General features: G+C 44.8%; 3 protein-coding genes across 6 annotated transcripts; 2 read left to right on the top strand and 1 right to left on the bottom strand.

The window, feature by feature from the left end:
* Positions 1-963: 963 nt before the first annotated feature.
* Positions 964-9,241, bottom strand: SPATA2 (spermatogenesis associated 2). 3 transcript variants are annotated; one of them, XM_010722520.4, is made up of 4 exons: positions 8,786-9,237; positions 6,787-6,929; positions 6,504-6,660; positions 964-4,674 (listed from the first exon to the last, which is right to left on the bottom strand). In XM_010722520.4, exons 2-4 carry the CDS (start codon positions 6,819-6,821, stop codon positions 3,421-3,423), a joined length of 1,446 nt encoding a protein of 481 aa, XP_010720822.1. In that variant the 5' UTR covers positions 6,822-6,929; positions 8,786-9,237; the 3' UTR covers positions 964-3,420. The 3 variants fall into 3 exon arrangements, with proteins under 3 accessions (XP_010720822.1, XP_019477825.1, XP_010720821.1); XM_019622280.3 differs by having other exon boundaries at positions 6,504-6,929; positions 9,108-9,241; XM_010722519.4 differs by having other exon boundaries at positions 6,504-6,929.
* Positions 9,242-9,376: 135 nt separating this feature from the next.
* Positions 9,377-14,859, top strand: RNF114 (ring finger protein 114). 2 transcript variants are annotated; one of them, XM_085241519.1, is made up of 6 exons: positions 9,377-9,559; positions 9,716-9,866; positions 10,460-10,551; positions 11,327-11,441; positions 12,606-12,713; positions 12,938-14,859. In XM_085241519.1, exons 1-6 carry the CDS (start codon positions 9,429-9,431, stop codon positions 13,001-13,003), a joined length of 663 nt encoding a protein of 220 aa, XP_085097645.1. In that variant the 5' UTR covers positions 9,377-9,428; the 3' UTR covers positions 13,004-14,859. The 2 variants fall into 2 exon arrangements, with proteins under 2 accessions (XP_085097645.1, XP_085097643.1); XM_085241517.1 differs by having other exon boundaries at positions 9,378-9,559; positions 10,445-10,551.
* A 2,223-nt stretch (positions 14,860-17,082) lies between these two features.
* On the top strand, positions 17,083-20,478 carry SNAI1 (snail family transcriptional repressor 1). The gene is made up of 3 exons (XM_003212166.5): positions 17,083-17,239; positions 17,913-18,422; positions 19,346-20,478. The coding sequence occupies exons 1-3, from the start codon at positions 17,161-17,163 to the stop codon at positions 19,525-19,527; spliced, it is 771 nt and encodes a 256-aa protein (XP_003212214.1). The 5' UTR covers positions 17,083-17,160; the 3' UTR covers positions 19,528-20,478.
* The last annotated feature ends 3,066 nt before the right edge of the window (positions 20,479-23,544 follow it).

Raw genomic sequence — 23,544 nt, 5'->3', positions numbered from 1 at the left:
TTGTCCAAAAAAGGTAAGTTTAAAGAGCTGCCAGCTCAAATTGTCAAGTTCAAGCTACGTGATGATGCATGGAACCTTTAAACTTCTGTTCAGAGCAAAAGACGCAGCAGACACGTATAATAGGTCTGTCATCAGAAACATCAGACCAGTCAGAACAGTCAGCACTGACTTGTTTAAAATGTGCCAGAAGTACATTAGCACAAACAGCACAGAGGTGTAAGACAAGACTTCCTGAAGTAATACTTCTGTCATCTTGAGCCTGATTTTTACAAACATCCCAAATACTTCCAGGAACCCCAACAGATCAGAAGATTGTGTAAATGGAACTTGAGGCTTTTTAAACATTCACCTGATATTCAGGTGATGTGCTCCAAAACAGAGAACCAGAGGAAAAACAGTCTAGTTTGGGACTTGAGAAATTATCCAGCTCTGGAGCTAGAAGGATGCAAGAGCAGCCACTAGGCCTGCGTCGAGTGCCAAAAAGTACCTCAGCAGTATCACATATCTTCTGTGAGATCTAGCATCAGGAAGCTTTGTCAGAAAATCTGCAAATTATATCAAGAGTCAAGGCTGGAAAACAATGTAGGTCAGCTTTACATCGCACATGAAACCTGCTTACTGCCCCACGTTAGTCCGACTGCTGCAGACATGTTCTTATGGAACAAACAGGCATGCTGCTAAGCCTTGAAAATTAACTTTAAAAAAAAAAAATACTAAATTCTGCAGGCACTCCATCCAGTCTCATACAACTGAGGCTCATGACACATACACACTTGCCCATTTCACCCCCAAGATTACCTCTGTGCACCAACTCACTTCTGCATGCAAAACACAGTTGAGAAACAGACAGCTACATACACTCAACCTTAAGAAAAGAGTTAAGCCTTTTCTTAAAGGCCTCTTTACTTTTCAATTCCTTCGAGCATAAATTAGTTTAAACAAATCAGATGCAAAACACCTGCATTTTCAATTAGCATATATTTTACTGTATCAATCACAGCAACCTCATACAGTAAGGTACACAAAAATAGAGCATGGTATCACTTCAATTCAACACAGTTTTGTACTACAGTATTCCATGACATATATACAGAGGACTTTTCTATCTCAAAGCAAGTATTGTCCCTGCTGTGTTCACCGTAAGAATTACGTGGCGTCACAGTTTTAGTTGGAGTAGCCATATGGAAATTGAACTAGCAAACTAGAAGATACACTGTGCAACAGCCATACAGGCATGACACTTCAGAAGATGAACAAAACTAAAATAATCACTGAAATGAGAACAACCTTTAGACTGTATTTTAATAGTAAAATTGTTTTTAAATCCCTCATTATATACACAATGTATCTACATTTGTTATATTTATATACATATATACATTTATAAAAAAACATGAGATTCTGAAAACCTTAACATCATTCACCTAAACAACATTTACCCCAACCTTCAGGGTCAGAAAGGCAATACTTGCCTATAACATAATACTCAGTTGCAGTCGCTTGCTTCCAAAATTTTCCTGATTGCTAAACACACACCATTCACCTTGTCTCTTAATGGAAACCATACAGTAACTTATTGTTCTCAGCCCTCTGCAAGATTCAGGTTTCATTTTATTTTCATAATATTTCTGAGACCCACTTACAGCTAAAATTATTTCAGCTATTTTATGTTATTAGCCTATATGCCTCCCCCTACACCTACACCTCAAGTCCTCTACCCACTCCCCCCAAAAATTAAGAAAAATGATCTTTCATGCACACCTCTGTCACACAGGGATCAACGTTCACATTTCAAAGCCTAGACTCTAACAGCGTTTAAAAAAACCCAAGTGAATAACTTTACTGCAAAGTGGACTACGTAGTTTACAATTTAGCTAGAGGTTTTTGTTTGTTTTTAAACAGATATTTTAAAGACATTTAACTTTGCACATCAGATTGGTTTGCCTGATATTTTGTTCTAACTAATTTGAATATAAGAAGCTAGGAGTATTATTGTGGATTCTCCTTTATGCAAAAAGAAAGGAAAAGGCCCTACAGCCCACTAATAACTGGGTGTTGTTTGGGGGCAAAACTGTACAGAGCCTAGCACAAGGGTTCCTATGTGCTACAGTAACACAGATAAATATCATTACCAGATTCACATCTGTAATTGTTAGGTTTACTTTAATAGTAAACAAAGGATACACAAATGAGCTCCGATTTTTGATCAGGCCAGCACTTTACCCGCTGACTACACTACAAACTCTGCAGGGAATTTGGACACAAGTGTAAGATTTATACTTATGTTCCTATATCCACAAAGGAAAAGCGTGCACTGAGAACCAAAATCTTGCAGTTTTTAGACAAGACTCCACCTAGTTTAGTGGTAGCCTAAGCAGAAGAAAAAAGAAAAAACTGGATTAAAAAAGAAACTGATCACAGTAAATAATGTCAGCCTGCCACAGCAACTACAACAAGCTATGAAGTACAGTACAAGTAGAAACAAAAAGTCACCTGAACAAATAACCCAGAGAGACTTTATAATAACCCAGAACCTGAACAAATAACCCAGAGAGTTATAATGATTTTACCACCTTTAAGAACTCAACATATTAAATATTTATTAAAAATAAACTGTTTCCAAATTACCTGTTTACAGTACAAAGAACAGCATTTAATACATGTGCAACAGAAAGTGAAGAGAGTACTCATCAGGAAGGACAACACTAGGCAAAATTTAAGTGACACGAATACAAGTTCACCTTTTTAAAATGCCAAACAGTAAAAAAAAAAAAAAAAAACCAGCAGGATGATATTGGCAAATCTAGAAAATAAAGCACACATTGTTTAGATTATATAAGTTCGAGATAAACAACTGGGTCATAAGGAAAGAAGGAAGAAACGAAGATGAAAAGAGATGCTGTGGTGTTTGCATTTTGGAGATCAACAAAAGGCAGACGCTTTGAAAAATAGTCCTTGTTGGCAAAACAAGCTATTCACATGTTTCTTGCACATTTGAGAGTCATACTTTACCAAGAAGCGGCAGTAGTTCAACACCCACAGAAAATGTGAATCTTAATTCTCAGAGCCTCACGTGGCTTCATTCGGGCAAAGAGAAGACTAAAATGGTGTGAAATGCGCGATGTCACTTTTCTATAATGCAACAGCTGCCAAGATATTATTTTTAAAAAAGTGCTCTTTTCCCTCATTTAAATTGAGAATTAATTATGATTTAGGAGTTACCTAAATAATAGCAGCATGAAATCATATCTGCAGCATTTATTAAGCCACAAAAATCAAGTACTGGCACCTGATCACTGAACCATGTTCCAAATATTTGGGCATGTCAATTTTGTAAGAGGTCAGTGTTTTTCTTCTCATCAGTGGCATCAGAACATTAAGTAGCCCTTTCCCTTCCCCTTCAAAATGGACCAATCAAGTCTACCTATAAACAACATGGGACAGTTGGGTTGATTTATAGTTTAACTGATTGTTAGGCATGAATCTGTGAAGCTCACTTTTTCTACAGCAGGGATCATAGTAGTAAGCATTGAGGCAAGCGTCACATGAGACTTTTGAACAAAACATGCAAGTATTTGCAGCTCCCGATCGGTTACAAAAGCCACAGCGTGAGGTGCTTGCAGGTTTGGATTTTAAGCTGAATTGAGAGGCTCTCTCTTGACTTTGAGTCTGTGATGTGTACTGAGGTTTCTCTCTTAAAGCAGAGGCAGGAGATAAGCCATCATTTGGAAGTGGTTTGATGGAATAGGTGCTCTGTTTCACTACTGGGTAGTCCTGCCTGGAGTTGAACAGATTGTCACACTTCTGGCAAACAGAAGCCCCGCAAGGTACGCCACAGTTTTGGCACTTGAGGGAAGCTGTCTCTTTGGCTAGGTGGGTGCGTTTGTGGTAAACAGGGTTGGCATCATTTTTTAACAGCCACACATCAGGCTTAATAGTTTCCTGCCTTTTAAAATTTAACACACTTCTAGTATCAGGATCAGTATATAAATCTAAGTCCTCTTGAGCAGAAAAATAGGAGCTGTAAGGGACATTTGTTCTTAACATGCCATTAGGATGAGATGAAGTTGGCAAGAATTCATCTGAACATGCATGTGGAGAGCTTGACATGGTCAGAAGAGAGGCTGATGGACGAATAATTTCATCTTTGATGTCATCTTCCGCATCAACTAAGATTGGCTCTTTCCTGAGACTCAGTGAGCTCATCAATGGTGGTTTCTTATTTTCCCAATAATTGTCATATGTGTCTACTGATTTAGAAGGCTTGCTCACTTTTGGCTTGAAATAATCCTTAGAGGCCCGTTCACTAGCTGATTTCTGAAGTACCATTCGTGCCATGGAAGTATTTAAGCTTTCTTTGCATTCTGCCCGCCGTTTCATAGCTTCTGAGCAGCCTCTAGTATCTTCGTTGCTATTTTTTCGTTCATTTATGACATCAATCTCCAAATAGCCTTTATCTTTCACTTGTAAGTGAATTTCAAGAAGCTGCTCACATTCCACTTTGGCCAAAAAGAGTTCAAATGAAACCATTTTCACTTGAATAGCATCAATCTGCTCTTTCAGCTTATACATTGTTCCCACTTCTTGGACATAGCCCATGTAGTTCAGAATCTGCCTTACATCATCTTCAATGAGGGCAGACTTTACATAATATACAAAGGGTCCGGTGTAGGTCTAAGAAGGTGGGGGGAATAAAAGGAAAACTAGGTTACAAATTCAGCGGAAGACTAGATTTTCAGAAAATTCAGTGACAGATACTACAGAATTAAATACAATAATTACAGAGAAGACATGCAACTCCCATAGCAAGATGAACTCCATTTCTGTAGCCCTCCTGTTTCAGCAGATGCAAATTCTGCTTGAAGCAAGTTCCAAATAGGAGAATTTTCATTCCAGTTGAAGTTCTGATTAGCATGGTATCCTTCTTGTTGGGTTGAATCGTTATTGCATACAATGACATTAACTTTTATATGCACCAGACGTGTGTGTTTGCAAGTCTAACACTAAAGCAAAAAGGCAGAGATTTCATATATTCCTCCTGGACAAGAAGCAGCTGAACATAACAGGAAGATGGTATTACTGCAAAAGCACTAAAGTCTTCTCCAACGCACGTTTAACTACATTCAGGGGCATTTTATTTTGTGCAGAATAGGGTGTACAATTACTACACAACTCCAATGCCTGTTTTCTTTAGTATTAGTTCAAGAGCTTCCAATAACAAAGCCCCAAAACAATTATGATTTTGTTTAAATTGCAGTTCCCTTGGCATCTGGCACACCTGAAGTATACTCTTAACACAGGCCAAATTGCTTCTGATTGCACGGAGGAATGCCTTGGCCATTATATATTTGTCCAGAACAAGTACTGGATCCACAGCACACAACCAAAGCCAATATTAGCAGTGCACTGAGATATCCTGGGTGGATCAGCAAGCATTCCAAAAGGCCAAAACTTAAGTGTAGTGACACAGACGCACTGAGAGATCTAGTATGAAGTAAGGGTTTTCCCTTAGGAGAAGGACTCTCAATCATCCCTGCCTGTAGCAAGGAGGTTAGACCTTTAGATCTTTAAGGTCTCTTTTAACCCAAACCACCCTATGATTCTATGAAATGCACCATTCACATTAAAATTCTCTGCTAAACTGTGAAATAACTGTCTTTTAAGAAAAAGAGAAATGCCCATCACTAGCACACACAACCTGCAAAAGCCTTCAGACATACACCAGAAATAATATTTCTACCTAAGTCTCAGAAACATTCAAGTCACCTGCAGCGCTTATTGTTGAAATGCTACAGCAGCTTTGAATAGGAAAATAGGGACAACAAAAAATAAAATTGAAAACTGACAGCAGACATCTCATTAGCAAACTTGCAGTACTCAAGTCAAGCAACACACAAATTTATACTGTTCACTGTGAGGTCATAGCATAGATGAATAATTTGAAAATGCATTAGAATCAAAATTACATGATTCAAAATTACAAGCAAGTACAGTACATTCTAGAAGCAACTATTTCAGTGAGTCCTTCAACATCATGCATAACTTACGGGAACCTCAGCAAAGCACCTGCTTAAAACCACACATTGACCAATAGTACTTGTGCTACAGTAATAGTAATATAGTATATTACTATACTATATAGTAATATAGTAATACAGTAATAAAAGGCTATGAATTTAAACACAATGTAGTTACTCACTGATATTAAAGCACCTCCAAGTAGAAATTAAGCACACTAGGAGAAAAGGTGAACAAGAACCTTAAATAAGCTCTTCCTATATTTTATGGTTACTTTAGAAATGCATACAGTACTTGTACTTCTCTTGGGTAGTCTCACCATCACACACTTCATGTACTTCACCTCTGGTGGTTTCTATTTACCAGCTATATATAGTCACATTATCCATCATTCTAACATATAGGAAAAAAAAGTTGTCACAAGCTAAATGCATGACATGTTTAAAGAAAAAAGTAAATTATGTCTTCAAATATAAATGTCTTACCTTAATATGTTTGAACTCCTTTTTCCAGGGATATAGAAAGAGATTAATTCCAAGAGTCTCGAGCATGCTGAATGCATTATGCAGAGAATGTAAACTTGAGGATTTCAGAGATCTCAGTGAGTTTTCAGCCATCTCATAAAATTTTATCAACCGGAATCTATAAAAGGGATCAATTTTGGGAAGGCAAAATAAGGCTGACGCTGCCACACGCAAATATTCATCATTAATAGGAGGCTGTTTGCTGTCAGAGACACTCAGTTTGCATTCATGGAACTGTACATACTTTCTAAATAAATCGTCTTTATATTTTGTATCCATTGAAATTAGTGTTTGTCTCAGGCTTGGGAAGCTACTTTGTCTCTTCCATGGTTATTGGGCAGTAGGTTGATTATCTGGTATTAAGAATCTTCGGAAATGGCAACTCTTCTGGAATAAAAATTGAAAACAAAGACAAGTCATCACAGTTGCATAAATCCCAGATATCCATAGCATGTATTTACTTCACAGGATTCTATAAAATGGAACCCAAGGAGGTTGAAAGGTGGTTTTGGGAGCTACTCTGCTGTGAAACCACCTTTCAACCTCCTTGGGTTTCTGGAAAAGCACATATATCAACAGAAGTGCTAGTATCCTGCTTTCCCATTATTCTCCTCTTCGTTTTCAATTTATCTGAATATAACAGAGCACAACAAACCTAAATCAAACAAGGCACTAGGAATTTGATAAAAGAAAGTCCATGTAGGCTCATGTCCAGATTGAGGATTCCTTGGGTCAGGCAACCATGGTCAAAGTAACTCATAGCTACAGACTGAAAGGGAAAGCATGAGCTCTCATGATCTTGTTTTATTTTACTGTTTCAGATCAACCAACTTACACAATCGTGATTTTAATCAGATATTGTGATTTATTTTGTATGCACTAATAACTATTCCCACATTACACAGAAATAGCTGATGCCAAAACAAGCCTCTCCGTGTTAATTCCCCAAAGCCATGTAATGAGGAATCTAGCAGACTATCTTGACAACCTGAAGAACTTGTGATTAAAAAGTAGACCATAGTCTTTGTTTTTTATAAGAGTACAATCTAGCACTTCTCAACTGTGAAACAAAATGGAGAGGGGGATCAACCAAAAGACAAAGCATTAGTTCAGCTGCAGAGACACTGAAGCAACACTTCAGAAAACACTTTCTATTGATTCCAGCTGCTAGGATATTGATCTATGCCACCATATGCTCCTGTTAAAATGCAAATCACCAATAAGGTCAAAATTAAGTCCATGAGAGTAGCCATTACACAGAAAAAAAAAGCCTTACAAGAAAAAAAAAGCCACAAAAAAAGCTGCATGCCACAGGAGGCCAAGAAAAACAAGCAAGCCAACAGCTTAACAGCTAATGTTACTTGAGGAAAGGATGTGCTTAATGACCATGGCATGAGAAAAGTTCACTGTTTTAACTTCTGCTTAAAGGCATACAGCTCATTGTTTCCCCAGCCAGAATTTGCACTAATGTCAAAAGAAGAAGCCATGAATCGCAGTGTCAAGTTCTCTATTTGCATCTCAGTGTAAGGGACAGAGAAGAAAAAACATAATTCAGCCCTTTCCACAAATAGTTCACTCTTCCCTCCCACTTCTTTCCTCAGGTTGGGCAAGATCAAGTTCATACACAAAACTAACCTGATTACTTTTACTTAGCAAGAAGAGTTCAGCGAATGAGACAGATCCCAGTCTGATTAGTATATTAGTAACATATCCTTAGCAGAAATAATGGCTTAGGCAGGTAAGAAGTTGGATCAAGTATTAACGTTCTTCCATGTCCAGCATTAATAACTGCCTAACAAAAGAGCTCCATTACACATGTGAAAGCTCAGGATTAAAAAAGTATCTACGGGAAAGGACTTCAGCGAGACCCTATGAACTGTGATATTCACAACCACTACCAGCCCCAGCTCTGACTTGATGTTTATGCATATGCCAGAGCTCAGGCAACTGAGAGCAACAAATCAAGGCAGCCCCTGCAGGGTTCCTCCTCTACTCACACACACACAGCTATCCCAGAAGCAAAAGCTCCTGGGAAAAACACCACAGGTCCTTATTGTCACCAACGCCAATAAAATCAGAGACCTAAGGCTTTCACCAAACGCTCGAAAATAGAAATAGCATTAATAAAAAGCTAACCGGAATCAAAGAACAATTCAAAGAACTAAGAGCACACACAAAGCCCACCACACGCAGGACAAGCACCGAACTCAGCACACGCGAGCACTTTTCCTCCTGGCACTCACCTGCTGCAAACCTTCCCCCAGCCGGGACACCGAGGGCAGCCGCGGAGAACAGAGCCGCCCAGCACTGCCGGATCGCCGCCTGCACACCTCAGCGCGGTCGGGCGCGGCCCTGGCCTGGCACCGAACCCTCGGCAGCCCGTGGGATCGCCTCCTACCGCTGAAGGTCACGGCACCTCATTCCGCGGGCCGCGCCTGTCCCTCCCTGCTCTGCGGCCCGCCGTCGCTCAGCCGGAAGCATCCGGTGACCCGGATGCGGGTGAGGAGCCCCGCAGACACCGCCCCTACACCGCCCTAGCGGCAAACAGCCCCAAAAAGGGTTTACCAGCAGAGGCGCGGGCACCTCCAGCCTCAGGGCACGACCCGCGGACGGTGTGAGCGGCAGGGGGCAGCTGACAGCGGCGCCCCGGAAGTAGATGGTGGAGAGCGGAAAGGCACCGCCTCCTCCCGTGGGGGCACTTCCGGTTAGTGACGTCAGAAGGGTTGCAGGGCGGGGTCGTCGCGTGGCCCCTCCCCCCAGGGCAGGTCGCACCCTCTCCCCCCCCAGCGCCCGCGCGCTTCCCAGCGCGACTCCGCCCCCTCGGGGCCCGGCGTTGGGGTGGGGCTGCGGTTGCGTAGGAGCCGCTTCCTGGTTGGCGGCAGGAAGATGGCGGTGGCGGGTGGTGGGGATGGTGGTTTGCGCTCTCCCGAGCCGTGGCCAGACCTGCTGGCGCGCCTCACCTGCCCCGTGTGCCTTGAGGTGTTCGACAGTCCCGTCCGGGTGCCCTGCGGACACGTGTGAGCGGCCTAGGGAGGAATGCGGGCGAGGAGGGAGGCCGCGCGGGGCCCTCTCGGCCCGTAGGGCTGCGGGCAGCGCACGGGACCGCCGGTCCGTACCGCACGGAAAAGGCGCGGGACCCCGGGCTGTTCTCATTGTGTCCTCGTTCTGCGCAGGTTCTGCACACCGTGTCTGCAGGAGTGCTTGAAGCCGAAGAAGCCTGCGTGTGGCGTGTGCCGCGGCGCGCTGACAGCGGGCAGCAGGGCGCTGGACCTGGAGCAGCTGATAGAGAGCACCGAGACTGCCTGCAGCGGCTGCGGCAAGAAGGTGGGACCCGGCGAGGAGCTGGGAGGGCGCGATGTGCTGTCACTGCGCCCTGCGGGGATGCGGATCCTGCTCTGTTTTCCATAGGTTCTTCAAAGCTTCCCAAAGTGTTTGGTTTGGTAGCCGATACTGAGGCGTGGCATTAATTTCACTATTTCTGGATAGTGCTGTTTCCATCATTGCAGCTGATAGAAAGTGGTAGTACCTCGATTACCAATTGTTAAGTCCTGCTAACGAAAGTTCAAATCGATAAGGAAGTCTCTGTTTAAACCTATGTCACAGTATGTACAGAAAGCTAAATTATTTCCCATGTCATCTCTTCTCAGTAAGAAAAGAAGCTGGCTTCATATAAGAATATTTTCTGGTACTGGAGTATAGGTTAAGATAAGCGCAATGGAACAGTGTTGTATTTGTAAAATATTACAGGCAGCAGTTATACATTAACTAATTTGTAATCTCAAAGCTTTCCAGCTCACCAGCTGAAACGTGTGTTTCTTCCTGTGTTAGCACTGGCTGCACAAAACTTAGTGTGTAGTCCTGCTGCAAATAGTTTAACTGCTGTGTGATTGTTGTCTAAGCAGATGTTCCTCTCAAAGATGCGCAGCCATGCAGCCTCCTGTTCAAAGTACCAGAATTACATAATGGAAGGCGTGAAAGCTGTAACTAAAGAACCACTTCACAACACCAGGTAAGTAGCTCTTCTCTGGAAATACTCATATTTAGGATCAAAAAAAGAGGACTATTACCAAATAATCCATAAAAAATCTCAAATTTGATTCTACTTCTGAGAAGAGGCCTTTTATTTAAACAAACAAAGAGACAAAAGTTTTGTGTTATCGTGTTTTATGCAAGCTATAATTTTGCTGTAAAAGCAGACTTTCCATCATTCCGTAGTTTGTTTATTAACATTTCACACTGTAGAAATAAGCCATAATCCTGCAACTGACTGTACATAAACTATTCTCCTTCTCTATGCAGTCTTTGCACAAGACAAGATTGGAGTACTTGATAAAAGCAGCTCCTTATTTAATGATAGCTGTTTTTCTGTCTCTTGATTGTAATAACTTATAACAAGGAATGTGGAGCTGACTGCATTGCACTGATCTGATTTAGCATTCTGGGTGATTGATACCTGTGCATTTAAAAACGTAAGAAATATAAGAAGGTGATAAATGGTATTTATAGCATTTTTTGAAGAAATACCTTTGTGTAAAAGTTTACGATGTGAAGATTTCCTTAAGATGCCATTAAGAATTTAAAAGATGACTCTTTAAGCTTGTTTGTCTTGATTGCATGGAACAAAACTATGGTTTTTAAAATTTTTTATTCTTAGTCTCTAGTAAGATAACTTCCAAGTAGCAAATCCAGAACCTTTTATACTATTTTAAAACAATAGATTTTTTTTGGTGCTTTTAACTTAAAAAAATATGACAGTATATCTCATCTTTTTTCCCCTCAACCAGGAACTTCCCAAATCGCTTTACCTTTCCTTGTCCATACTGCAGTGAGAAAAACTTTGATCAAGAAGGACTAGTTGAACACTGCAAAACATTGCACAGCATGGATGCAAGACAAGTGGTAATAAAGTCTTGGTGCAAGAATTGTCACGAAGTCTAACCTTAATTCCCCTTGAAATAGTGAATTAAAGACTTACTGCTTGAAGTTAAGTACTGTACAGTCAACAAATATAAAGATGTTATTGTTATAATTATGAAATAAACAAGAGAGTTCAGCAAAGCAGATTATAATAACAAAAAGAGAATAGATAGAAAGCTTACCTGTGTCCTGGGCTCGCTGCAAAACTCCAGTGGAGTGGATCTCCAGAAGAGATCCTTCCCCATTGGCAGTCAGCTCTTAAATGGGCCCAGGAGGGGTGCAGCCAGGCTCCACCCCTTCCTGCAGCACAGGCAAATTGCCTTTGCCTGTGCTCCCAGGGCTGACTCACTGCTCGCCTCAGGTGGTCAATCAGAGGTTCAGGCCATAATTTAGCAGTTCCCATACAAGCACATATTTATACTTGCTTCTATTAAAGTAAATTTACATTTACTTCACATCCACCTCATATTTGAAAAATGGTAGATAGTCAAAGTACATTAGGCACAATAACAGAGATAAAATTAATGCAATGTATTTAAAAAAAAAAAAAAAGCATTAGTTTCCCCTCTGCTATTCTTGGCAATTAAATATTATAAACCATTGTGAATATTGATTGGGGAAAAAAAAAAGTATCTATTTTTGGTAGCTTTTATCTCCAAATATTCTCCAAATTATACTCCTATATTTCCTATAAAAAGGTATTGCAAAACTTGGAACTGAATTAGAAACCTTCATTTTTTTTTTAAAGTTCTTAGGAATTTGGAATTTATTTAGGAAAAAAAAATCTTGGGGAGAAGTGATCTTTGTGAAGGTGATCAAGGAAACTTCTTTGTTATTGATTAATGGAGTTTGAGATCTTCTGAAGCAAACAGCAGTGATTGATTCTCATCAAAAGTAGGTAGAGAGAAGAATAAACCATTCTCATCCAGAGGCACAGCCTCTGCTAAATAAAAATAAATAAAAGCCTCTGCTAAACCTGAATGTTGAATGGCCCAGCAAAGTATTTGACATCACTTTACTTAGAGAATAGTGATCGTTACAAATCTGACTTCAGTCTTCCACATTCCCTCTCTTCTGCCCTTCATAGTATAAATGTTAACACATTTAACTGTTGGGGCCTAACTGACTTCTAATTTTTTCTTCAAGGTTTGCCCAATTTGTGCCTCAATGCCATGGGGAGATCCAAATTACAGGAGTGCTAACTTCATGGAGCACCTTCAAAGACGACACCGGTTTTCATATGATACTTTTGTGGTATGTGTTTTCTCACCCTTGGAGTACATGAGCCTAATGACTTTTAAAACACAACTTTTTACATAGTCACTACTATGAAATCCAATTTATGCAGATGGTATCATGAGACAAATTGGATTATTGGCAAGTTAGAAGATGAGGCAGCTGTTTTCTGTTTTTATTTTGTGTTACATTAACCACTATGGCTGTTGCAGTAAAAGAATTTCTGTACCTTTTGTTCATAGGATTATGATGCTGATGAAGATGATATGATGGCACAGGTTTTGATGCGTTCTTTGCGGGATAAATAAAATTTTAAAATGTGAAAGACTAACTGTCAAACCAAGCTTCCATGGGAGGAAGCGCCCAGCATCCTTGCACTTCTCCCTGTACATCCCAAGATGAGCTCAGGCATCCAGAAATATGGAAGACTTTTTAGTCTGTCTTGGTTTCAAATTTCTGTTTGATATGTTTGTATCATTGGGTCTTCTGTTAACCACATAAATTTAATTTTCTTATTTGCTTCACACAAAGCTTAATTGTAGGTCAGCATGGAGGAGACTTCTTTCCCTTCACACATGCCTGTTTTCTGATGAGTTATTTTTTCCAGTTGTGTTCATTTGACTCGAAAAGCAGAAATATTCCAGACTGAATGGTCCAAGCTAGTTGGTAAATTTCACCTCCTAACGTTGTTTACATTTCTTAAGTGATAGTATAAGAGGTGTATTTGTATGTATTTTTCTGAAATGAGACCTCTAGGTGCTAGCTGTCAGATCAGTTCTCATTCAGAGTGGCCTCTGCCTGTGATTTCATGTTTAGCAGTATTTGAACTCTTACAGGCATTCTCTCAGTTAAATGGAAAACAAGTTTTTAGTATGAGTCTTCAAACTACAGTTTTCCTTAGCAGATGTTTGCAGCTATGTAAGAAACTAGTTCAAAGTATTTTAGTTCTACGCCTGATTATTATTTTGTTCCACACTTTGACCATAATTTCAAGCCTGGAAAATAAATCTTTTGCGTTAGTTCAACTGCTGTAGCAAATATTAATCATATCTGCTGGCTTTGTGACTCAATTAGTGTTGTTAGAAATTGGTTTTCTAGGTTTCTTAAGCATTATGCTCATAAGAGAATTCAGAAAAAAAACCAATATCTCCGCCTTATATGAAAATTTTGTTTAAATGTATTTATTTTTAGTTGTTCCATCCCTCAAGGCAAAGTGGAAGTAAAACTTAGATTCCATGGCATTTGCACAGCTCTACCTTTCCGCATTACAGATTTTAAGAAGAATTTTGGATTTATGTTCTTCATTTAAATGTTGCTAAAGCTGTGCTTAGATTGTGTTTTCCATGTATTATATATATAGTATGCAGGTATAGCTTTCAAAGAAAAAGTAAAATATAAACAAGAAAGCAGGATGACTGTTCCCTTACATGGAAAATGGATACTTGATATTCAATTATACACTTTCACTATAGAGCTTCCTTTTAACACTTTAACTGCACAATCATGATGCTGAGTCCTAGCAATCTGAGACACCTGAGCAGAAGCTGTAAACCAGAGTAGTATTGATGTCTTGTGTAATTCAACTTGGCATACTTAACTGGAGCAGTGGACCTGTACCACCACAGAATGGAGTACTAATTAATTTCTTTGACAAATAATATCTTCATATTCTGCAGACCACAGCGTAGCCTTATCCTTATTAAATGTACCCCAGCTAAAATCTCTTGATTAAACCCTGTGTTCAGCAAGACCTCTAACACATTTAGCTTGTTTTTAGTATGTTTTCCCAAACTTGGAACAGGCTACTTACAGACTCAGCCTTAAGTATCTGCTTGGTGAACAGAATTTCAGTCTTAGCAAAAATAGTCATGGCACTGTGGGAAAAAGTACTTTGTTTTGGAGTTGGTTATTTCTAATGCTTGATCTCTGAAAAGATGACCATGTTGGTGGTTGAGTGGAGATTTCTAGGTTCTGGCTAGGATGGAGCTTTGTGGTGCAAATTGACCTAAAATCTAGATTTCTGCTGCTATTTGAAGTGCACTTCCATGCAATTTAGATTAAATGTTTAAGGAGCAGTTAGAAGCTTCTGAGCAATTACTTTGTTGTGTTTTTTGAATTTTGAAGACAAGTTATAAATAAAGTTCATTTAATTTATAAAATTCTATCTTTATGTCAGCTTTTGTCATTTCTTCCTCATGATCTGTACACTTTGTTTCAGCATCTCTCTAAAACAGTTCTTAATGCTATGTAGAGCTCCAGGGAGCATGCCAGAAACTGGGGAAGAAACAGAGAGACTTCAGCTTTGTTTCCATTGCCTGTGAAACAGGAAGGTTGGGACTGTCATGCAGCCCTTAAGGTTGAGAAATGTCTTCTCAGGCCTTATGATCATACCTTGTCTGTACAGACCTGCTCATTGACTGTGCATCTTGGCTTTGATTTGCTTCAACTTACAAGGAATTATTTCACGCATGGGACAAACCCAAACTGGAAAATGCACACCAGATCTACTTGAATTTTGATTAAATTTGTGTATGAATAAGGAGTGAAGTTCTGGCACCTCCTAGCTTGGTAACAGTGGAATTTATAGCACTGCTATCTGTGCAGTGATAAGCATCCATACAGGCACTCAGAGAGAAGTTGAGCTGTAGTTTTCCACTTAAGTGCTGATGAGCTTAGTATCTCTGTGCTGCTGACTTCATCAACTTAACAAATACGAACTTGTTTACAAACAGTGATATGTCTCAGTGGTATTTGCTCATTAATTTGAAGACACTGGTGAGAGACACGTGCTCAATTTTGATTTATCTCATCTGTATGCAGAAACTCATCATTTAAGAAAGGATTACTACAGAACAAGCTAACTCTGGTTTCAGAACCTGGTAAAGTACCACTGCAGGAGAGTGAAACACTGCCAGAGGGGCTGCTGCCACCTTGTCAGCAGCTGATCTTGCAGCTGCAGCAAGACCCACTGCCAGTGGCCCACTGTTAGTGATAATGCAGTCGGACTGCCTTCAACCTGTGAAATTCCTAGTGTCTAGCACTGGGAAATAGGGAAATCAGCACATAGAAAGGGGGACAGAATGGGCAGAGACAAGCATGTGTTGTAAGGTTTGTTGTTGGTTTTTGTTTTGTTTTTGCTATGAATCTGTCTCTGGTCAAAGACTGGCCTTAATCAGGCAGATAAATTGATGTCAGTATTAATTGCCTAAAGCAATTGGCATAACTTCACCTGGAATTACAGCAGTCGATCCCATCTTGTAAAGGACTCTGTAATAATGCATTAACTGTGGGTTAATGCTGAGTACTCCTGGTGCCTGCTTGGCAATAACTGTCCTGAGTTCTCGAAGCAAAGCCCAGCGGATTTATGGCAGGGACTTTGACAGGTATGGATGCTCCCTGGCGAGGTGGATGTAAGAAGGATTAATTTCTCGTGATCAGAAGTTTGGGGTCTATGCAGGTATTTCTTGCCAGCTCCAGGCAGTTGGCAGCCTTCAGAAACTTTCAGAAGCTGTTGTTTTCAAAGTTGTTTTCTTATGCTTGTTTGCATCAAAAGACTTGAGAAGATAAAAAGGATTGAGGCAAGCGGGGTCAGGAGAATAAAAATTTGTTTTCTGAAGCAGCCGCAAAGCAGCGCGGTAGCACGTGAGTGGCAGCCAGCTGAGCGATGGCCTCCTCCCCCGATTGTCGGTGGCTGTGACTTTTTATGCGAAGAGGCCGTCGGGGAGCACCTTCGGGCGCTACTTCGCGCGGGTCGCGGCTGGGGGCTGCGCGTCACCCGCGGTCCGCCCTGGCTGCCGGCAGGGGGAGAACTCGGCCCGCCGAGAGGCAGCGCCCGGCCGATCTGGGCTGTCAGCGCCGGCTCCGGCCCTGGGGAGCACGTTCACCCCGCTTCGGGGGGAGGTGGGGAGAAGCGCCTGCGGGCAGCCCGCGACGACGATGTGCAGCAAAGGAGGAACGTGGCAGGGCTGGGCCGCGCAGCGCGGGGCTCGGAGGATTCGCCAACCGCCTCCTCTCGAGACGGGGAGCGGCCGCCCCCGAGCTGCAGCCGCGGGCCGTACTGCCGCGCTTCCCACTTCTGCGTTCGAGGAGGGTTGCGGCCAAGCAGGCTGGCACCGAGCGGGTGCGTGGAGCCGAGCCCCCCGCGGAAGAGCTCCGCCCACCTCTGCGCACCCTGGGGTCCGCTGGCAACGCCGGGGAGGTGAAGGCGGCTGTGAGCCCATGAGGACGGAGCGGTGGGGTAGGAGCGGGAGAGCTCCGGACCCCTTTCCAGCAGACGCTCCCCAGCCGGCAGCTGCGATGCCTTGTGCCGGCACCTGTAGTCTGCCCGCCCCTCCCGCCCCATTGGCTGCGGGCACGGGGGGCGGCCCCGCACCGCCCTCCTCGCCCCCCTGTACAGCCCGGGCCCATATTAACTGACGCTGAGAGGTGGAGGCTCCGCAGCGGGCGGTGGCGCTGGGCCAGCACGATGCCGCGGTCGTTCCTGGTGAAGAAGCACTTCTCGGCCAGCAAGAAGCCCAACTACAGCGAGCTGGAGAGCCAGACCGGTGCGTGCCGAGCCGTCTCGTGGGCGGGGGCTGCCCTTCTTCCCTCTCTCCCTCCCGCAGCGGAGCGGTGCGCTGCCCTTCCGCGCGGCTGTAGGATTTTTAGTTCGTTTCGCTCTTAGCGCGAGGAGCGTGAGGTGGGCGGAGGAGCAGAGCGGCTGCGTAGTGCCCCGGGGTAGGCAGAGACCCTTGGGGTGAGTGGTGACCTTTCCGCCGTCCTCGGCTCTGGAGTGAGCGGGGCGCCGCACTTTCTGCGGTGATTCCGTGTTGCTCCGGGGTGGGCAGCGAGTGCTCCGCAGGGTGGGCTTGGGATTCGGTTTGGGGTCCCCGTGTCCCTCTGGCTCCGAGGTGTGCTGGGGCATGGGATGGCTGTGGGATGCAGTTGAGTCCCTTTGCCTTGGGCTGGGGTATGTAGCCTCACGGTGTGGGATTGAGCACCCTGTTCCCGTGGGCCCAGAGCCCACTGTGGGGTGGGTTGAGGTCCCCGTGTACCCCCATTCCCATTGGGGTGAGTTGGTGCCCTCCATTTTCAGTGGGACAAACTAGGATTCCTTTGCCCCCCATTCCTAATGTGACAGATTGGAGTCCCCTTGTTACTAGCGGGGTGGGTTGGGGTCCTTACGCCCCTTGTTTTTATGGGGTGAGTGCTCCACTGAGTGCTGCCTATTGCCTACAGTGTTTGCTGCCCCGCTGCTGTATGAGACGTGTGCGCTGTCCGTCATCCCTCCACCCGAAGTGCTGGGCCCTGGGGCCTATTACCCGCCACTGGTGTGGGATGCTGGTCTGCTCTCTAGCCTTTTCCCAGCTGGTCTGGGCACCGAGGCAGAGGCAGCAGGTGGTGCGGCACCAGCCCTGGACCTGACGACACTCTCTAGTGAAGAGGATGAGGGCAAGAGCTCAGGGCCACCCAGCCCAGCCTCAGCCCCTGCTGCTGCTGAGCGGTTCCGCTGTGCCCAGTGCGCCAAGGCCTACTCCACCTTCGCTGGGCTCTCCAAGCACAAGCAATTGCACTGCGATGCTCAGACCAGGAAATCCTTCAGCTGCAAGTACTGCGAGAAGGAGTACGTGAGCCTGGGGGCTCTCAAGATGCACATCCGGAGCCACACACTGCCCTGTGTCTGCAAGATGTGCGGCAAGGCATTCTCCCGGCCCTGGTTGCTGCAGGGCCACATCCGCACGCACACTGGTAACAATGCTACTCAGCCTCCTCCCACCGTTATCGATTCCCTGCTCCTAGCCCAAAGCAAATCAGTTGCCAGGCTGTTATCTTGGAAGATATGGGTTTCCCAAACTCTCTTGGCACATCTCTTTAAATGTTCTACTAGGAACTGACTGTGGAGTAAAGACACAGCTTGGGGATGTGTGCCTGGAAGCTGGGGCTGTTATGCTGTGCTGGGATGTTTGGTCCTGTGCAACTCCATGCTCAGAGACCTGCTGCCCACCGCCACGGCACCTGGCATCACCCGTAGCTCTGCACCTCATCTTCCCAGAGTTACAGGCAGGTGTTGGCAGCTGCCTCGTGCACCTGTTGTTTGGGGCAGTGCGCAGCTGCAGCTCATGCCCACAAAGCATCTCTCGAGCATCTTTTATGGTGCTATTGGGATGGTGTAATGGTTCCTTGGCACTAATTTCGTACCCTCTCAGTGTACTAAAGATGATGGCTGAAGGAAGCTGGCAAGACTTGATTGTGCTTTCCAAATTGAGCATGCACATTCGTTTCCTCCAAAAGAGTCTGAGAGGAATTCAGCCTGGCCAGGGCCTTTCAGTGTGTCCAGGAAGGAGAAGGGGGAGTACAGGGTTTGGGGGAGGAAACGGCTGTGCTCAGCCCTAACGCTGTGACACCGTGGCAGGGCCTCGCCGTGCGGGAGCTGCCCTGCTTCTCACAGATAGTTCTGGCGTCATTGCTCAAGGAGAGATTTTTTTGAGTAGGAAATTCCCAAACTGGAGGTGTTGCTCAGTGGATGCCGGCCTTCCCATGCCGCTTTCCATCCCAATAATGCTGAGAGCACTCCTTTTCACACGGTTGCTGGCTAATGAATGGCTCGCTCTTTGATATTCCCCATGTGTTGATGCAGTGGTTAATTGGGAACGTTTCTCTTTGTCTCATAGGTGAAAAGCCCTTTTCCTGTACACATTGCAACCGGGCCTTTGCTGACCGCTCTAATCTGCGCGCCCACCTGCAGACCCATTCAGATGTAAAGAAGTACCAGTGCAAAACCTGCTCCCGGACTTTCTCCCGAATGTCGCTGCTGCACAAGCACGAAGAGACGGGTTGCTCAGGGGCACGCTGAGGACCAGCACTCCTTTCCCGTGCAGATACATGTATCGTACCTAGTGTTTGTAGGAGTTAGTTCCCTCCGTGCTGCCGTTGCCATGCACCTCGGACTGTACGCAGCCACAAGACATGCACGCTTCTTGTCCTGTGCTCCTGTGCAACCCCAAGGCCCAATTTGGACGTCTTTGGGTGCAGGGTGGACTCCCATGAGAGGCATCATGAGGCCTGGAGCATAGCAGCACCTCGCAGGTGGCACTGCATCCTGGCGTGCCACCAGTGTTGGGCATTGCAGCTGTGTAGCTCTGGGGGTTGCTTTTCTTTTTATTTTATTTTATTTTTACTTTTTTTTTTTTTTTTTTTTTTTTTTTTTGCCATAACCACTTGGTAATTTCTAAGAACCAATATTTTCTGTAATGAAAGACAAAGTGTTAATACAACCTCTTTCCCTCTGTCTCGATTGTATATAAGCTGCAAGTAGAAGGTGTAACTATGCAATAATACAGTATCACATTAGTTGTGAAGCAGCTGCTTCTTCCCAGCACAATGACAATTTGCAATGCCTACAAGATTAACGGTGTCCATAAAAGGCATTGGTAGCTATTTCAAACAAGAATCCTGTTTACAGAGCAGCTATGCACTCAAGCACCTGTTAATATGACTCTTAACAACTGCTTTTCAAAGAGGACTGTGACTAATAGCCGGCACTTGTCAGCGATACAATGGTGGCCTGTCCAAAGGCTGCCCACCGACAGGTGTGTGCCAGAAGGGCTATTTATGGTTTTTGACAGGTGCCTCCTGAATGCGTCTCTTTGGACATTGTTTTTACAGAATCATAACAAAGAGGATGTTTACGTTTCAAAGGTACACTGGTATTTATATTTTTGTGCCATGATTTTGTACTGATAAAACTTTTATATAATTATATACAGTTTATTGATATTCAATAAAATGGTTAATTTATAATCTGGTTCTGTGTGTGCTTGGATGAATGCATAGCTGAGCTGAGCACGGTTTGGGGAGTGGGGTGCGGGGCCCCAGCAGTTCTCCTGCTCCTCATGCTGGCTGCAGGTGAACCACAAGTGCTGCTGCACGGCAGGGGCTGTGGCACAGCCGTTTCTTGGGGAAGGAAAAGGTAGGCTGAGTCAGTTCCTGCAGCCGTGTGGGGCTGGGGGGAAGGGGGCAGCTGCGAAGAGACATGGGCAGGTAGAGGGCTGCTGGTGAGACTGCAGTGGGGAGTACCTGATATGCCTTGAGACTCCCCATGGGAACAGTGCTAGGGACCAACAGGACATAGGCGGATGACGGTGACCCAGCACAGGTGGTCTGGCCATGGGGCTGGCACATCCTGTTGTCACACAGAGCCTTTGGATGGGGCTCTCCCAGGTGGGGTGAGGTGCACTAAGGACACTCCTGGTGCCCACCTCTGCTATTTTCCACAACAAAGCCTTTCCTGTGCTCAGCCCCCTCCCAGAGCTGAGAATTTGGGGCACGTAGCCTCACAACCCTTCCCAGTACCTCCCCAGGGGGCTGAGTGTTGGTCCTTTCACCCCCACACCGCCTTGGTGCCATCTCCAGGACATGGCTGCCAGCAGGGCACTGAGCAGCCATCCCCTTGTGCTGGAGGCAGTGCCCACATTACTTGTGCCCAGCTCTCAAAGGCTGTGGTGGAGCTAGAAGATGTGTGGGGCTGTAAAATGGAGCAGAACTGCTACTTAGCCCTTCTTTAATTAAGAGATCGCCCAGTGTAAATCGACTTTCCCAGCCATGTTCGACTCATTACTTTATTATTAAGCAGGGCAGGAAGTTTTGGGTTTTGTTCTCGGGTGTGCTTTTTTCTTCCTTTTCCCAACAGGAAACGGGGGAAGGGCACTAATTACTTTCAGCTTTCCATCCATAAAATCTTGGGTTTGCAAAAGCAGCTAAACAGTTTAAAAAAAGACCAATTTGGAGCAAGGACCACCTGCAGGAGCTGGGAAGGAGGGGTCAGAGGCTGACAACCAGGGAGCGTGGAGCTACAGGGCCCTTCCTGCAGTCATGAGGCTACACTGTGAGCTCTGCATATCTTTCACTGGGCCAAATCCTTCTGTTTCTGTTCTCCGGCAGCATGCATCTGGCCACACCATGTGGTCCTCGCTTAGATGTGCCTCGCTGGGGCTGGATGCAGGGAGTCCTGCCAGCCCTGCTTCAGTGGGGTGCGATGAATATTGGTTGAGCAGGCAATGGGGTTGTGGCCAGCCTCCTCCTTAGTTTTACTACTTCCAGTTTTGCTTTGTCTGGAGGCTGGCTGGGATGCCAGGATTTCAGAGAAAAGGTATGAAACAGAAGGACAGCCTAGGCTCCCACCAGCAAATCCTGCTGGCTTTCAAACATGGCCTTAAAACATGGGGGAAAAATGTACCGCTGCCTGCTCTGAATCATAAAAGAGAAGCATGCCAGCACTGGGGTTGAGGCTGTGTCTGCCCTGTCTGTCTGCTTTAGCCAAGCTGCTCCTGCTCCAGGGTCCTGCAGCGTGGGGCTACTCCATGTACGTAGGGGTGTGCCTGGATCTGTGACCCCTCTGCATTGCAAGGTTTCATGATGAAGAATTGCCCCTGGAACTGGGTGTTATGATGAGCTGCAATTTTCTATTTCACTTTCAGGAGGAAGCCCTCTGAGCAGCAGCCCCAGCTGCAGTAATGTGCAGCAGCAGCAGCAGCAGCAGCATTATCCCTGCCCTCCATCCCTGCCCCTGTCCTGTGTGTTCTCCTGGGCAGCACGTGGTAAAGCCAAAGGGTTCATGACAAAGCCTCAGCAGTTTTCCCTGTTGTTTCCCCACTCTGTTTTAATGCTACAGGAAATAAACACACTTTAAAGTTGCATCCCATGCAGGTAGAGCTGGCTGCACGCAGCATTTGGTGGCCATGCTGTGCGACCATCTGCAATGCATTACGGTGTCCATGATTCCAGAGCCAAGATTCAGGCAGCCTCTCCTGCACTGGCGCACAGGGCTCAGCCTGCTGGCTCCACACACCCAGCAGGGCAACATGCTGCCACCATCACATGTCTAAACTCCTCCTTTTCATTTCCATGGGGGACCTCTGAACAAGCACGTACAATACTGCGGCTGGTGGAGTCCATTCAAAGGTTCAAGGGAAACCACAAAGCGTGTGTGCTTCCCCAGTTTTCCCCTCTCTCTGACCTGGTGCTGACTTAGGAGTTGTAGGAAAGGCACCGTGGGAGGGGCCAGAGAGTGACCAGAAGTACGGCAGGACTCGGGGAAAGGCTAATAGTGGAATCATGGCTGTGTGGCTGGTGTGGATTTGAGGAACGAATAAGCAGGAGCTGTGCAGAAGCCAGGACAGTTCAGGGGCAGTCAGCAGGTACCTCAGGTAGCAGATGATTCCAGGGATGGGTGATCTTTGCTCTTGCAGATATAACAGAAAGACAACAGGTGCAGGGTTGGGGGATCACAGCTCCTCATGTCAGGATGTAGAGGCGTAACAGCCTCCGTCCATTAATTGTTCACAATGATGAGGGCATTCATAAGCAAGCTGCAGGTGTAGCTATTGTTTTTCTGGCTCTGGGCTATTGACATGAGCAATTGTATCAAATTAATCTTTAATCAGATGATAAACCGATAGCATGGGGCTGGAGAGGTGCAGGTCGTCCCAGAGAAACAAAGAGTGTGGTGAATGCAAAGACAGCAGGAGAGCCCTGAGTGGGAAGCAAACCCATTGGGTTCTCTGCAATTTCTTCATCTGAGGATTCCCAGCTCAACATGAGGGGAAAAGCACGAACACAGAGCTCTTCTCCTTCCCGCAGGGATCAGTGTGCGCTTTACTGGCCCAAGACTGCAGCTCCACAATAGCGATGCTGTGCTGTAACACACTGGAGATCTGCCCAGAAAATCATCAGAAAGTATTTTAAACCCATCATAGCATACATATTTATGGATCACCTCTGTTTTGCTGGGCTCACTGAAAGCACTGTGAGGCCTGTTTGACTTTCCTTCATAAAAAGTCTCATGTTTCACATGGGAAGAGATTGGCGTCTC

Source organism: Meleagris gallopavo, chromosome 22, assembly GCF_905368555.1.
Source record: "Meleagris gallopavo chromosome 22, MGAL_WU_HG_1.1, whole genome shotgun sequence".
Lineage (NCBI taxonomy): Eukaryota > Metazoa > Chordata > Aves > Galliformes > Phasianidae > Meleagris > Meleagris gallopavo.
This window is presented reverse-complemented; position numbering and strand designations above follow the sequence as displayed.